The following is a 17,752-nucleotide window of genomic DNA, read 5'->3' on the forward strand; positions in this document are numbered from 1 at the left end:
GAATCAGAGTAATATACACTGCCGGCCAAAAGTTTGGAATAATGTACAGATTTTGCTCTCATGGAAAGAAATTGGTACTTTTATTCACCAAAGTGTCATTATGACATTAATAATGTGAAAAAATTACTATTACAAATTGAAAACAATTTTCAGAACTTCTTAATCTACTTCAAAGTGTTCTCATCAAAAAATCCTTAAAAAAAAGTGGCTTTTTCTTTGCAATTCTTCCCATAAGTCCTGCACACCTGAGTCTTCTCTTTACTGTTGTACATGAAACTGGTGTTTAGCGGGTAGAATTCAATGAAGCTGTCAGCGGAGGACATGTGAGGCGTCTATTTCTCAAACTAGAGACTCTGATGTACTTATCCTCTTGTTTAGTTCCACATCTCTTTCTGTCCTTGTTAGAGACAGTTGTCCTTTGTCTTTGAAGACTGTAGTGTTTATCTTTGTATGAAATCTTCAGTTTTTTGTCCATTTCAAGCATTGTATAGCCGTCATGCCTCAAAACAATGAATGACCTAACATTTTTGACCTAATATTGACCTTAAGACATGCCAGTCTATTGCATACTGTGGCAACTCAAAAACAAACACAAAGACAACGTTAAGCTTCATTTAATGAACCAAATAGCTTTCAACTGTGTTTGATATAATGGCAAGTGATTTTCTAGCACCAAATTAGCAATTTATCATGATTACTCAGTGATAAGGTGTTGGAGTGATGCTGCTGTCTAGATTTGATCAAAATGACTTTTTTCAAATATTAATGGTGCTGTTTTTTACATCAGTAATGTCCTGACTGTACTATGTGATCAGTTGAATGCCACTTTAGTGAATAAATGAATCAATTATCTTCTGAAACAGCAAAATCTGTACATTATTCCAAACTTTTTGCCGCCAGTGTAAATTAACAAATTTGTTAGCCTATGCGGTCTGTGACACTGTGAAGGTGCAGAGAATTTGGCTTAAAATACTTGTGAAGTGATAAAAAGCACAAAAGTGACCGGTCAAGTCTTCAACCAACCAGCATTATGAAACAATTGTTTAGTAAACGATTATCAGATATCTAAAAAAAAAAAAAACAAGGTACACGACTGTGTATTCGTGCTGGAATGAATGTTAAAAATATATATATTTTTTTGTCTTTTATGCACCAATGCTACAACATATCATATTAGCTAACGTTAGCTAGGTTGTTAGCTAGTCTCAGCCTGCACACTATTGAGATACTTAGTACCAAATTAACTAGATATCCATGTTTGGAATTGTGTATTCCAGTTTGATTAGAGAAAAAATCTGTCCTTGTTACTTTTGGAAAAACATAGACCTATCAAGTCCGCTAATTAGCCACATTTCCGCTAATTTCTTTGGCGTTTTCGGTATAGCTCGTCACGGAACGATACCGCTGTGAGATTATTAACATTTAAGAAGGTTTAGATAAACCCGACCCAAACATAAAAACAAAAGAAACTGCAGGTAAGTGAGACTAATAGCTAGCTAACAACAACACAATTATAATGTTACCTAGCTAGCCTTTTGCTAGCCTTTGCTAGCTCACTATAGCCCTGCTTGCCACATACGTATCCTGAATCGCTCAACAAGCTTATGGTAGGTCTGTGTTCAAAGGACTAGCCGTCATCACTAAAAATATATTTTACAATGGAGAATTTGATGCACTCTATTGACAGGCGCAATCAGCACTAAACCAGCACAGAGAGCACTTGCTAATAAATAGCGCATTTACCGGGCACAATTCATTCTTAGTGAATCCCCTCCTCAGTCTGTTTAATGGAATTGGGGTTGTTTGTGTAATGGGAGTGTGTGGGGGTGTACAGGAAGTCGTTACTGTAAAAAAAAGCCCCTTCTTTTTGTGCCCTCAGGGGAAGGGAAGCACCATCACTGTGTCACAGGTATGTCACTAAACATTCGTCTGTCCACTGTGTTGTCTGTCGATGTTGGTTGCAGTGGCAGCCATGTCTCAGTGTCTCAAAACCGTTTTTTTAACAAGCGAGCTGCATTTACACTGCAAGGCCTTATGCACAGATATAATATTGGCACATATTCAATTTCTGTCCCACCTGTTTACATTCTCTTTAGACATAACCGAGTGCCCCTATCAGTGGATCACACAAGCGCTGTTATGTGGGTTTGCACGGATATTGGCGTGCAATGCAAGCTTAAGTTGAAGGGCACATTTTCATCCCTCTTGCTCATAGCTAAATAAACAGGCAGTCTTTGTAAGCGTCTTTGTTGTAACAAAATGTAATAACACAATTTGCCAATGAGGTAAAAAAAAATTAAGTTAATTCATGAAATATTCTCTAATAGCCTTATTATATTATAATATTGGGACCTACTTAATATTAGGTGTCTTTAACTGCTATGTACTTAAGTGTTTGATACTAGAGGTCGACCGATAGTGGATTTTGCCGATACGATAACTAAGTTGTGGAAAAGGCCGATAACCGATTAATCGGCTGATCGTTTTTTTAAATCGATATATAGAATGATAAAAACAATTCTTAGTCTTTCCTTACTATGAAGGGTACAGATGCTACAAGAGTCCAAACTTAATAAAATCCCATCCATCCATCCATCCATCTTCAACCGCTTATCCGAAGTTGGGTCGCGGGGGCAGCAGCTCCAGCAGGGGGCCCCAAACTTCCATTTCCTGAGCCACATTAACCAGCTCTGACTGGGGGACCCCGAGGCGTTCCCAGGCCAGTGTGGAGATGTAATCTCTCCACCTAATCCTGGGTCTTCCCCGAGGCCTCCTCCCAGCTGGACATGCCTGAAACACCTCCCTAGGGAGGCACCCTGGGGGCATCCTTACCAGATGCCCAAACCACCTCAACTGACTCCTTTCGACGCAATGGAGCAGCGGCTCTACTCCGAGCTCCTCACGGATGACTGAGCTCCTCACCCTATCTCTAAGGGAGAAGCCCGCCACCCTTCTGAGGAAGCCCATTTCGGCCACTTGTACTCGCGACCTAGTTCTTTCGGTCATGACCCAGCCTTCGTGACCATAGGTGAGGGTAGGAACAAAAATTGACCGGTAGATCGAGAGCTTTGCCTTCCGGCTCAGCTCTCTTTTCGTGACAATGGTGCGATAGAGCGAGTGCAATACCGCACCTGCTGCCCCGATTCTCTGGCCAACCTCCCGCTCCATTGTCCCCTCACTTGTGAACAAGACCCCGAGGTACTTGAACTCCTTCACTTGGGGCAATACCTCCTTCCCTACCTGGAGTACACACTCCATCGGTTTCCTGCAGAGAACCATGGCCTCAGATTTAGTACAATTAATACAATCCCCAAAGCAGTTATTTCTGCATCCAAAATCTCAATAATAACTAGAAAAATGAAGACTTGGTGCATTACGGGGGACTTTCAACTTTAAACAAGTCCAAAATATACCAGAGGGTTTTATTTTAAAATGGCAAAAAGAAGACTTGGCTAACTTACAATGCTCTATATGAAAATATTTTTATAGACTATATATTCACCAGATGAGGAGTTTATATGCATATATTTAACCAGATAAGGTTTATTGATGAGAAATAAACAAAATGAGATGTTTTGCCAATAACCGATAGTTCCTGAAAGCAACTATCAGCACCGATTAATCGGTAAAATCGATATAGCGGTTTACCTCTATTCGATACAATGTAGATATTATGTACAAATGTGTTGTTGCATAGTACTTACATTTAAAGTACCTGCATTTAATCACATCTGTGGTTACACTGCTAACCTTAACCCCTAATACTAAACCTAGCCCTACCCTAACTCTAGACCCCAATCTAAACACTAACCCTAAACCTACCCGTACCTCAACCTCAGTAGCAGAAAATGTGAATCTTGTGAGAATTTTGCAGAACAGCATGTTCTGTAGTTACTCAATAAGTATACTGTATCGTATGTATTTTAATGTTAGTACATAGTAGTTAAAGACACAAATATAAAGTGGGACCTAAGTTTGCTTCTCAAGTTAATGTAACTTGTTTTAACTTGATTAATTTTTGGCTGTGATCATATTAATTACTCTCCTTCTAATTTCTCTTTTGTCAATGTTGGCACATGTGTAATCCCTCTGTGATTCACGCTAAATAATTTCCATGCATGCAGTAACATTACCTGAGCCTATTTGTCGTGTAAGGGGGCATTCAGATCGAAAGCGTTCTTGCTCAGCGGGATGCATGACACAGCACAACAAATATAACAGAAAGAAAGTGTCTCGAGACAAGTTATTTAAATGTATTATTTTATCCCCATTTTATCCCAATTTGGAATGCCCAATTCCCACTACTTAGTAGGTCTTATCATTTGGCTCGTTGTGCATGACACCACGGAGAATCACAGCATGGGAGGCTCATGCTACTCTCCGCGATCCACGCACAACTCACCATGCGCCCCATTGAGAGCGAGAACCATTCATCGTGACCACGAGGAATTTACCCCATGTAACTCTACCCTACCTTGCAACCGGGCCAATTTGGTTGCAAAGGAGACCTGGCTGGAGTCAATCAGCACACCCTGGATTCAAACTCGCAACACCAGGGGTGGTAGTCAGTGTCGATACTCGCTGAGCTACCCAGGCCCCTCGAGACATTTATAACTTGACAGGGCATCTAAAAATCATGGCATACCTACACATTCAAGGCCCTGATGCTGGCATATAAAACAGTCACTGGGTCTGCTCCAGCATACCTAAAAACATTAATGCAGAGCTACGTTTCCACCAGAAGCCTGCGGTCGGCTAAGGAACGTCGCCTTGTCGTACCAAAACAAAGAAGCACCAAAACACTTTCCCGGACTTTCAGTTTCATCATACCATGGTGGTGGAATGACCTTCCCAACTCAATCCGGGAAGCTAACTCACTCTCTATCTTCAAAAAACGGCTAAAAACACATCTTTTCCAAAAGCACTTAACCGGTCAATAAAAAAAAATTAAAAAATAAAAATATATATATATATATATATATATAATTTACATTTCTTGTTGCACTTAAATCTGTTTTGTGTACTATTATGATGATAGTGAAACTTTGTAATATGGCACTTTTTGTACCACTGTCTCCCTAAGATGATTCGCTGATGTTCTTCCTCTTTTGTAAGTCGCTTTGGATAAAAGCGTCTGCCAAATGAATAAATGTAAATGTAAATGTACACAAGACTGAAAAAATATCGAGACGTGCCCCAACTGTCAAAGACCGCTGTCTTGTGCATGTTTACATAAAAAAAAACTATTTAAAAAAGGACATATGAATGCAAAGATACGCTTGTAGTGAACGGCCCCTAAAAAAATTGGAAAATGCCAATTAAGAGGAGAATCAGAAAGTTGATGAAGTTCAGGTGACCAGATATCAGCTACGTTTTGGATTTAGACCCACATTTGAAAGATGCTAAAAATTCTCATATACATTTTTGGTTTTTAAACTCATGCAGCAAGGTCTGTGCCAGATGTCTGTGAAAATGTTTTATTAGTTGACAGTGTAAATGCAGCCATATTGTCATTTATAAAATGCATTACATTGGCCTGTAATGGACTGACTAGAATTATTCTGTACAAACTGCAAGGGGACTGGTAGCATTTCTGCAGGAGTAAGACAGCACAAGCAATTTCTTAACAACACACACACACACACACACACACACACACACACACACACACACACACACACACACACACTCCAACCATGCATACATTAACAAACCGTTGAGGACAGTTACATGCTATTTTGGATTCTTTCTTCTGACTGTCTTTTATTGGATGCTGAGGTTCTATAGTATATCTTGAACTATTTAGCCTCCCAATTAAGGGATTGTTTAATGGGATAGTTCACCAAAAAATGGCTTGGAACAAGACAAGGGTGAGTAAATAATGACAGAATGTTCATTTTTGGGTGAACTTTCCCTTTTTAATTTAAAAAGTTAAACATGTTCATTTTTCTTAATTGCGATTAATGCATTAACCATTAATACAGTTGAATGAATGTTACATTTCTATAGCGCTTTTCTGAAACTACACTCAAAGCACTTTACACAGTGAACAGGGGACTCTCCTCAACCACCACCAGTGTGCAGCATCCACCTGGATGATGCGACAGCAGCCATAGTGTGCCAGTATGCTCACCACACACCAGCTATTGGTGGAGAGGAGAGTGTAGAGTGATGTAGCCAATTCAGGGATGGAGATAATTAGGAGGCCATGATTAAGAAGGGCTAATGAGGGGAATATGGCCAGGACACCAATATTACACACCTACTCTTTACGAGAGGTGCCCTGGGATTTTTAATGACAACAGAGTGTCAGGACCTCAGTTTTATGTCTCTTCTGAAGAACAGTGCCTTTTTACAGTATAGTGACCCTGTCTAAAAACCGGCTTGACGACAGTCGTGCCTCCCCGGGATGATCGGAGGCAGTCCTCTGGCCCCTGGCGGACAGAATTCCCCACCGCATTCCGGTGGATGGAAGGGGTCTCCCCACCACTGGCAGCGGTCGGCCAGGAGCCCTTCCTCCCCTCACTGTGGGTGGCCCTACCTCAGCTCTCAGGCGGCCGGTCTCCTCCGGCGAATGGCCGTGGCTGCTCCGTTGGGGTGGATGGTAGTGGCGAGGACTCTACTATGGAGCATCCCTCCGCCTTCCTGGGTTTCGGCACCAGTGTAAAGGGATTAATGGGAAGGAGGAGGCGAGAACCGGCTTGACAATATAAATAATAGTTTAATATAAAACTCAACCAATAAGACAAACACACACAGTTGTCGGACAGCTGTCCGTAAATCTCTCTCTCTCTCGCACTGCCGTCCTCGATCGGCCTTTATCCCTCTCTGAGGCTTGATTAGTGTCATTAGGGGCCGGGTGTGCGGAATCACGCCCCGGCCACACCCTCCGCATTATATTGCTACATATTGTTTTGTTTTCTTTCCTAAAATGGAAATAAATGAATTTCGACAAGAAAAGAAGTATATATAGTGTCAAAATTCAGCACTTTTAAATTATGTGATTAATCGCGATTAACTACAGCAAGTTATGCGATTAATCGCGATTAAAATTTCATCGACTGACCGCTCTCTCTATATATACATTTATACAATGTACAGTATATATTATTTTATTTATTACGTACATTTGTAAGTATACATAATGGCAGTATTTGTTGTATTGATTTTATTTATGTTGATTTTAATTAAAAAAATGACTATAATGACAATTAGATTTTTTTTTTCATGTGAAATGTGACCCAGATTTATCTTGTGAGATTCACCTGCATATGCTTATCTTTCTTTCTCTCAGGTGTCTAACTGGTTTGGTAATAAACGTATTCGCTACAAGAAGAATATCGGTAAATTCCAGGAAGAGGCGAATCTGTACGCCGCTAAGACAGCAGTAACGGCAACTCATGCTGTGGCCACCGTGGTACAAAACAGCCAGAACAACTCGCCTACCACAGCCAACTCCGGTAAACATACACACACACAACACAATGCAAACATTTTATGATGTCCAATGCTTACTGTGGCAGGGCGGAGGGCAGGGCCGGGTCGTGATCCTACACACCCGGTCACGTATTAGGCTAATCAAGTCTCCCGAGAGGGATAAAGGTCGACTGCAGAGGATCGTGCGGGAGAGAGAGATCGTTCACGGACATGTCCGTCATGTGTGTGTAGGATCACGACCCGGCCCCGCCGTCCGCCCTGCCACACTTACACTTTAGCTTATCTTTCCCCATTAAATACTGCAACAATAAAATCTTAATATTTTTCAGAAAGAATTGTGGGTAGAAATAACTGATATGCTCTTAATACACAGTAAATATTTTCCAGACAATATAGTACAAATGACAATATAAAAGCTATTTTTATCACATAATGTAAATTAGTCTTTATACATGGAAATTCATAACTGCCTTTATGTCTTTTTTAGTCATATTTGGGGTTTCTCTGCATCAAAAAAGTTTAAAAGCCCCTGGCTTATTTTACAGCAGGGAAACATAAGCATTTGAAAACAATAATCCATGCATGCTCAGAGTAAGTTGTGTAAATTAGGTTTTGTTGTTTTCCACAGCTAAAACGTCTACCATTTTTTTCCACTGTAGGGTTCCAGATGAAAGACGAAAATTTTCAATTAGATGCAACAGAAGACAAAAGCAATCTGTTAAACAACATGTTCACTGGTATAGCAAATCCAACACTCCCTCTGTCCCCCACTGTTCAGTCTACGCTGTCAGACTCACTGTTTCAACTCATTTCTTCTCATCTCTCTGCCCTTCGTAGGTTCCTCGGGTTCATATAGTTTGTCATGTTCTGGAGATATGTTCATGAGTTTGCCCAGTCTGAATGGAAACTCATACCAGCTGGCCCAGATCCCCAGTACAGGACAGACACAGGTATAAACACAAGAGCTGAGGGCATGAATCAGTGAACAAAAGTAGCAAGGGGGCGCTATATTGCACATTTACACTTTACACATTTACATTAAAGTCCGCAGATACATAACAAAGGCAAACTGTATGTGGTCATTTGAAAGCTTAGACTCGGAACGTTTCATAGAACACCATCACTTTTGCATTTATGGTTCATAAAATTACACAATTTGGCATGAAAACATGGTAGAAATAATATGAATATAAAATTCTTTCACATAGCACTTAGACTTAGTCATATATCAAATAAAAGCTCTCAGAACAACTCGCATTTTGTTTCACTAATACCATAGTTTGAAAGATTCAAACGACCATTGATGAAATGTTATATAGCAAAGGGGAGGATCTCGGCGTTCTCAGGTGAGTGGTGGTGGTGGCGTAGTGGGCTAAAGCACTGAACTGTTAATCAGAAGGTTGCTGGTTGATCCCCACAGCCACCACCATTGTGTCCTTGAGGAAGGCACTTAACTCCAGGTTGCTCCGGGGGGATTGTCCCTGTAATAAGTGCACTGTAAGTTGCTTTGGATAAAAGCATCTGCCAAATGCAAAAATGTAAATGTACATGTTCTCTAATTGAGCTTCTAGTCCACTCAGAGGCCAAGATATTTGATGTATCAATGAGGGTGGTCCAACAACTGAAAATTAGACTGAATGTAAATATTTTTCCTAGTCCTTTTGGGGGGTTAGGCTAAATATATTGCAATTAGTGCACAGAATGTGAGAATAGTGAACTTTTAGATTTGAGTGTGAAAAATTGCAGGCGGCAGCCTAAAAATCACAAGCATCTCTTTTACCGCCTTCTTTCCTTGGGCGGTAATAGTGCAATGTAAATGTAAATTATGTAATTTTTTGGAATGACACACAAACAATAATGAGCCTAATTTACATAGAAAGGAGGTGTGTTTGCACAGAAAAGAATGACAGTGAATTTGTTTAAATTCTGAAGTCGCAGCACTATTTCAGCACTGACTGCACCTGCTTAAATTGGATTCCAGGTGTCAAGTAAATAAGACGCAAATTTTTGCGCTGAAATACCATGTGCAAAAGTGGTGCAACCCTTTTGTGAATTTGCCCCTGTAATTTATCCTTTGAGTTCGCCTAAACATTATGAAAATAAGGGGTAACAGTAAATTGTTGTCCTAGGAGATCTCGGCTAGTGGATGACTGTTGATGATTGGTTAAAACTAATCATGGGTGTGGTTTGGACATGCTGATCTTTATTTATTGTCCTCAACAAACTCGTTTTAAAATAACACCACGCATAGTATAAACACTGGCTTTGTTCGCCTAGGGTGCTTTAGTTCATCCAGTTTGTCCTGACTTTGTCTATCTGTCCTGTCTCTCTCTTTGCAGAGTGACTCCATACGTCACACCATTGGCCAGCCATTGGGTTACAGCGATGGTCTGCGAGGAAACCCACTTTACAGCCCTCATAGCTTGAATGTAAGTTTAAGGGAGCAAACATTTTATGTTATGCGGAAAACCACATTCACACCAAGCAAATGAACTCAATTCAGTCAGTTGGAACCGGGTGTGTACCAAAAGCTCTAATGTTAAAACACCCATGAATTTCAATAATACATGCCACACATTTGCAATATGTACTACGCACACTTTCTCATGTGGTGTTTAAAGGGAAACGGGATAATCTCTCCCCAGCAGGCGTCCTGGACTCATTCAGAAGATGACGGTATGATCAAACCGTTGCTCCATGAGGCCACACAAAGACGACACCAGAGATTAAGTTGATGGCATTTTTGTGAAAAGGCAAAGATGAATGTATGGATTCATATTCATATTCACACACGCACACAGGGCCATTTGCCGGGATGGGAAGCAAATGCGTTCCATTTCCATTTTGCGAAATGCTTCTAATAACAAAATGACACGCAATGCTCTTGACAATATAAATCTGTCTTCTTATTGAACCATGCTCTCTCTCTCTCTCTCTATCTCTCTCTCTCTCTCTCTCTCTCTCTCTCTCTCTCTCTCTCTCTCTCTCAGAGCGAATTTGCAGTCCATTTCCTTATCACTATAATAAAATATGAAAGTGGAATTGCCTGCAGCTTTGTACAGATGTAAATCACATCTTCCTAGATGAGCTTTGATAAAACAAGCTTTTTAATGGAGTCGATCGGGTGTAATGCCTTTAAAGGTTTGTTTATCTGTTGAGGCAGATAAAGCAGGGGAAATTTTTGCTTATGGTTTGGAGCAAAAATACCTAGCCGACCGCCTGGAGTGAGAGAACCGCTGCCAGGGGCGGGGGAGACCCCTTCTGTTCCCCGAGAATGCGGCAGGGCATTCCGTCCGCCAGGGGCTGGAGGTCTGCCTCTGATCCGCCCGGGGAGGCACGGCTGTCGTCCAATAGAGGGTGGAGGAGTGGCCCGAGGAACAAGCTACGGCGTATCGGAGAACCGGCTTGACAATATAAATAATAGTTTTAATGAATAACTTAAAAGACACACACACACATGACGGACATGTCCGTAAACGATCTCTCTTTCCCGCACAATCCTCTGCAGTCGACCTTTATCCCTCTCGGAAGCTTAATTAGCCTAATACGGGACCGGGTGTGTAGGATCACGACCCGGCCCCGCCTTCCGCCCTCCCACAATGTCCATTATAGAAGAGGTGTATTCAAGTAATTATGTTGTGTGATTTACATTTGTAATGTATTTTTAAATGTATTAAAAATGTATTTAAAAATTTGCATCATGTCATTGACCCGTACACCAAAAGAAAGGTTTGTTCTGAACCAGAATCTAAAGAATTTAACAATATTCTTTATGAAGATTAATAATTTTATTGTATCTATACCTCTGAGGTTATAGGCACTCAAAACACAAAAAAGTGATTTTTTTTCCATTTTTGTACATTTGCATATAATGCAACAAGGTCAACTGATTTTAGTAATAGACCTATGGGACAACACCTCTAAACTCACCAGGGCGTGATCTGAGACTAAGATGTTTCCAATTGAGCAATCAACAACAGATGAAATGAGGGACTTGGATATAAAAAAAAAATCTATTCTAGAATAAATGTTATGGTCTGGTGAAAAACAAATGTATAGTCCTTACCAGATGGGTTCCAAAGTCTCCAAATATCTGTAAGACCAAGATTTGTGCACATCCTGTCAATGGCAATGTTGCTCTAGGGGCCTTACAAACTTTTGCTTCACTATTATCAAGGACTGAGTCCATCAAAAGATTAAAGTCTCCTCCCAATATTATATCATGAGGGGTGCCAACGGCTTGCAAAAAAAAAGCCCTGATCATCAGCGTTAGGTGCGTAAACATTAGCCAAAATCAAACTTTGCCCTTGAATTTCTGCTAAAACAATAATGTCTCTTCCTAATTTATCTTTAATCTGTTTGAGACATATGAATTGTAGATGCTTACTTATAAGTGCAATGACTCCCCTGCTCTTACTTGAGCCAGCACTAAAGAAAACATGCCCACCCCATATCTTCCCAAATTTTCAGCTTCCTACGGGGAAAGATGCATTTCTTGAAGAGACACTATATCATATTTCTTACGTTTAAGAAGAGAAATAACCTTCCTTCTTTTTATGGGGTGCCCCATCCCATTCACATTCCATTCCATGTGGAGAGAGACAATCAATTTGACATTTTGACATAGAAAAAATAGATTGTGTGTCAAAAATAAAGACCACATTCAAACATTAGTTCAACAATCAAACCCCAAACTTCCCCCCTGAACCAAACAAACAGAAAAATGTGCACATTAACCCCATGCACGACAGCACCAACCGGCGTCTATCCCTCTAAACTTAAACAGTCCATGTAGGCCTACGAGAGCCCCCGCAACAACTTTGCAATAGGATTGCTCAAGTGCGGTGTTTCTATACAAATTTTGTGAGACAGAATTACACAACAGAAGATAAGAAAACAAACTCCAGCCAATAGGCAGAATAAACACAAAGAACATGTAGATTCATCCACTTAACTGTCCCGAAGGTGTGTTCCTCCACAAAACAAACTCCAGCCACTAGCGGAACCAGCAAAAAAATAAAAGGCTGTTCAGTGAGCTGGCCCATTAAGAAAGTAGAACATGCAGATTCATCCACAACACTGTCCCAAAGGGATGATACTACACAAAACAAACTCCAGCTGCTAGGCGAAACCAGCACAAAAAGAAACAAAAAAGGCGCTCAGTTTCCTCGAACGGTCAAGTGCATGTTCAGTGAGTTGGTCCACTTGGCTGCAACGTGAGTACAATAAAATAACTTACTCAGTTCATTGACTTTTTAAAGGACATAGCTTGCTGGGGACATGTAAATATTTTACGGCCATCCATAGCATCTATTCTCAATTTGGCCGGGAACATCAGTGCAAAAGCGACCTTCCATTGATTTAAGTTTCTTGCATTCCTTGAATCGATCACGTTTCTTTCTTGTCAAATTCGCAAAGTCTGGGAACAAGAAAATGCTGTGGATCTTCCAAGAAATCCCTTCTTTACTCCTCGCCTCGCATAACACGAGATCTTTCTCGGATGATCTCATACATTTGGTCAGAAATGATCGGGGCCTGTCTCCCTCAGCGGATCGCGGAGCCGGAACCCTGTGAGCTTGCTCGATTTCCAGCTTATTGCCTGTTATGTCGAGCAGACTCGACATAACAGAAAGAGCCCATCCAGGAATTTCACCATATCCTGTCCTTCTTCGTCCTCAGGAATTCCAACAATTCAGACATTATTCCACTAGTTACGATTCTCCAAATCCTCCAACTTCTCCCAGACGCGCTCCAAATCCACCTTCGTCGCTAGTGGATTAGCTCTAAAACCCTCTCCAATGACTCCAGATAATTGATCCGTTTCTCGACATACCCCACTCTTGTATTCACCCCAGTGAATTTAGTCTCCATGGCAGTGATCGGTCAACGTATTACAGCAAGATCCTCCAAATCAACAACGACCATCGTCAGCATTGTCGACGAATTTCCCTCACTTCTCCAGCCAAATCGACTCCCTGGCTTGAGGCCTCCGGAGGGATGTCAGCTTGAGCACGTAAGTGTCTTTTAATGTCTCCAGAGCCCGAGAATTTTGAATTCTTTGACATATTGTCTTCTTAGAACAGTTAAGGATCAAGGTGTATCGAATCTCACCGGTTTATCACATAAAAAGTATTAAAACTAGCACAGAAGTGCACAGAGGTCGCCGTTCGCACGTCCGATCCTCGCATGGCGTCACGTGACTCCACCTATTTGGACACTTTCTGAAGTAAATAAATAAATCACATGAATGTTGACACTGAAGTCACCTTGCAAGAAATAGGATGTGTATCCAATTTATTTGCACATAAGAGAGTGGCCTGGATTGGAATTGAAAATATCAGATTCACTGTGATTTTTGCTGTTCACACCATCATCCACAGGGGCAAAAAATCTTTGATTTGGGCCACATTCAACTGTGGTTTGAACGGTCTCTCAAAATCCATAATGGCTAATAATGCCATTCTGATTCTTTACATCTCAAATGTGACTTAGACTGTCTCTCTCTCTCTCTTTCTAGGGTAACAGTGGCTGGCATGATGCTGTCACTCCATCTTCTGTGACGTCTCCTATAGAAGGAGCAAACGGTGTTCACTCAGATACCTCTAACTGACCAGACCTGCTGTCTGAAGTCACTCAACTTCCAACAAAGACATTCCTAAGGAAAACCAACATCAGCCAATGACATCTGCAGCCAGAATTCAGATAGAAGAGCATGATATTGGAATATAGTCTCCGTTTCGCCCATAGTCACGGATTACAGTCACAAAAAGGAAGCATGCATGATTCTTCAGTACATCACAGCAAAAATGAACCGATGTAACTGGAATAGTGGTACAAATTATAATGAAAACTTCAAGAAGTAACAAAGCTTTATGGGGATACCTCGATAAACATGTTTAACATGAGGAGATGTGATTTTTTTTTTAAAGGTTTTGGTGATTATCTGTGTAAACATCTTTGAATATGTCTAAAATGCATCAGATCGTTTACTTTGGATGCGTTTCTTTTCAACTTACATGCCACCAACAATGAATAAGTGTGGAGAAACTGATTTTTTTTTGTGTGTACTTTTAATGATTTAACCTGAGCATTAATGTTATACTGTACATCATAAATGACATTGACATCTTGGTTTTTACCAATATAAATTAAGACAAACACAATTTAGCAATATACTGAAAACATCAGTACAGCTCAATAGGGTTCAGAAGTAAAAAATACGATACAAAATCTCCAAAGAGTAGCCTTAAAGGTGCTAGAAGTGATTTTAGACATTCTCGAATTTCCACAAGATGAGCAGTTGGATTAGCCACACCCCCTTTTTCCAAAACCCTGCACTCCAAAGATACCAAATGGGCTTTGAGAAGGACACAAGCAGGAACGTTGTCCAAAATAAGACAACTGTTACGAACAACATAAAATCGTATCATCGGACGGGGAGGATTGCGAGTGGGGTGGCCAGGCTTCAGTTCATGGTGGCTACAAACCACCCCCTAGCTCCGCCCCTGCAGGTGAGATATCTCAGGACACTTATTTCATTAATATCTTTCAGGGAGTAGTAAAAAATTTTGCATTCCTTTCCATGAAAAAAATCACTTACAGCACCTTACAGCACCAAGTCAGTGTGATTTCTGAGTTAATCACTACACTACCCACAATCTTGAAGCAAGATCCACCGATCAGTGAGCTGCCTTCCCTCCAAAGTCGCATGTAGAATATTCCTTTGATATCTTACACTGATGTTTAGAAAGCCATTCGATTCCCCAATTCTTGGGAGGTGGTGTATAAAGAAATAATATGGCAATGCTGTTTTCGACTGTCAACAAAGTTGTATCTTGGTGTAACCGGTCCTGCTTGAACTGCTCCGAGCGGGATTCGAACCGGGGTCTCTGTCATTGGCGGAGGGTGTGCTAACAAGGAGGCTAAAGCTATAGCCCCTATTGTCAGTCGCTAGTGCACCTCTTGAGGCCAGGGGAGTGAGGCAACCATTACACAGGCAGCCAAACTGCGGAGGACAGCAGGCGTACGATTATCAACAGAGAAGATCATTTACGATATTTACACATCGGTCTCTGCAAACATTTGCTAAACTGGTTTGTTATCATTTAATGTAGGAACTTTGACATATTGATGCATTTTATTTGCTTGAAAGTTAATGTTTATAATTGGCTGTTCTCCTTTCCTTGGATGCCACCACATGCACACATGCAGTGACATTCTGTTGCACTTTTCCAAATAGGAAGCTTGAAATTCAGACTTTCTGAGTTGAATGGAACGCAGCAACAGTCTTGCACCTTATTGCGGTCTAATTTACAGATTTTCTAATATTTTAATGTTGTGATTCATGGAGCTGGTTGGTTTGGTTCATGGCTTAAAACTCTTGCAACTCTTAAAGGAATATTCCGGGCTCAATACATGTTAAGCTCAATCAACTGTATTTGAAGCATAATGTTGAGTACCACAAAAATGTATTTGGACTTTTCCCTCCTTTTCTTAAAATAAATAAAGAAATAAATAAATCTTGGTTCCAGTGAGACACTTACAATGGAAGTGAATGGGGGCCACTGTTTCAAAAGGATAGCCACAAGAATTATTCAACATGCATATTAACATATTTTTTGTGTAATAAAATCGCTTACTAACCTTTTATGAGTGAAGTTATATCCAATTTTACAACTTCATTGCCATGACGACACAACACTGCAAACCCCGTAATCCCGGTAATTTGGTAGTCCGCTGCCAAAATTAAGTTTTAAACAACTTTACAGCTCAAATAATACACAAGTTTTAGCAGAAGAATTAATGTAATTACTTTTATCAAATTATAAACTTTAAACCCTGCAAAAATTGGCCCCCATTCACTTCCATTGTAATTATTATTATTATTATTTAAATTTGTTTTAAAGAAAAGTCGTTTTTTTGTGGTAAAACACACAGTTATGCCACAATTGCTGTTGATGAAGCCTAACTTCTACTGAACCCAGAACTTTCCTTTCATTCCTTTTGTTTTTAATGCATTGGAGAAAATGAATGGGGAAATTATTTTTGTAACCCAGGCCACTTAAAAACTGGGAGGTCACTTTTAAGCTCTATCGTGCATTTTCCTCTTAATCATTTATCAGATAATTTTATGAAACTATCTCCTACTTAACATTGAAACACAAATCATCATTTAGGGGTAATCTGATTAGTGATAATTACTACTAGTATAATTACTAATATAACTACTAGTACATTCTGCATTTGCACATAGTGAACACATTTGTTATTCTTTTCTTACTACATATTAGCTATTTAAAAATGTTTGAATTTCAATTCGTAAATTCATAATTCATGCTCTGATTGACAGGGTATGATGATTCTTTAAGCATTGTTTGAATTTTTAAATTTTTTATTTTGAATTCTTCAGTTCATTTGGGTTGTTTATAATTTACAATTTGATGTAATATAAACAATTCTAATGTATGTTTAGAATTGTTTTATTTTTAACATTGTCAATCTACATTGTTTAATCAATGTAGAATAATTTGTGGCATATTCGTTTTTGATAAAAATAAATACATTGTGTTTCTGACAAAAAGTGTTTCAATAAACATTTTCAATGGAGATTTTCACCACTTAGTTTGATAAATCTTTAAAGTGAATCATTCAAGACAACTTCATTTTAAAAAAGGCAAAAAATCAGGTGATATACAGGACTGGGCAAAAGATTTAGGCACTTGTGAAAAAGTTTGCATAGTGAGGATGCCTGCAAAAATAATGACATTAATAATTTTCATTTATCACTTAATGTCATACAAAGTCCAGTGAACATAAAAAAGTTAAATCAACATTCGGTGTGACCACCTTTGCCTTTAAAACGGCACCAATTCTCCTAGAGACACCTGGACACAGTTTTTCTAGGATGTTCAAGCTTCTTGGAGAATTCGTCACAGTTCTTCTATATATTTCGGCTGTCTCAATTGTTTCTGTCTCTTTATCTAATCTCATACTGGGACGATGTTCAGTGGGGGGCTTTGTGGGGGTCATGACATCTGTTGCAGGGCTCCCTGTTCTTCTATTCCAATCTTTTCTATTTGCAAAAGTAATGTTTGGGAGTCTAACATTTATATTTCCTATTACAGTAACACACTAAAGCTGAAGATATAAATAACCCTTTTAAGACAAATGCTTTTGGTAAACATCTTATGTGCCTAAACGTTTTGCACAGTACTGTATATCGGTCTGGCCAAAATTGCACAAACACCATCGCAACCACATAGCAATGCCCTGGAAGTGGTGGCGAGTATTGCTTAGTAAACAACTGAACCCTCCT

At 39.9% G+C, this 17,752-nt stretch overlaps 1 protein-coding gene across 1 annotated transcript in view; it reads left to right on the forward strand.

Annotated features, from left to right (window-relative positions):
- Nucleotides 1-16,715, forward strand: part of LOC127623013 (pre-B-cell leukemia transcription factor 3-like) — a 64,058-nt gene extending 47,343 nt beyond the window's left edge. The window contains exons 6-11 of the mRNA XM_052097233.1: nucleotides 1,880-1,909; nucleotides 7,295-7,460; nucleotides 8,097-8,174; nucleotides 8,275-8,387; nucleotides 9,777-9,866; nucleotides 13,955-16,715. Of these exons, the coding sequence (XP_051953193.1) occupies nucleotides 1,880-1,909; nucleotides 7,295-7,460; nucleotides 8,097-8,174; nucleotides 8,275-8,387; nucleotides 9,777-9,866; nucleotides 13,955-14,047 (570 nt within the window). The 3' untranslated portion in view covers nucleotides 14,048-16,715. The remainder of the gene's footprint in view (nucleotides 1-1,879; nucleotides 1,910-7,294; nucleotides 7,461-8,096; nucleotides 8,175-8,274; nucleotides 8,388-9,776; nucleotides 9,867-13,954) is intronic.
- The last annotated feature ends 1,037 nt before the right edge of the window (nucleotides 16,716-17,752 follow it).

Source organism: Xyrauchen texanus, chromosome 3 (assembly GCF_025860055.1).
Source record: "Xyrauchen texanus isolate HMW12.3.18 chromosome 3, RBS_HiC_50CHRs, whole genome shotgun sequence".
In the NCBI taxonomy this organism is placed as follows: Eukaryota; Metazoa; Chordata; class Actinopteri; order Cypriniformes; family Catostomidae; genus Xyrauchen; species Xyrauchen texanus.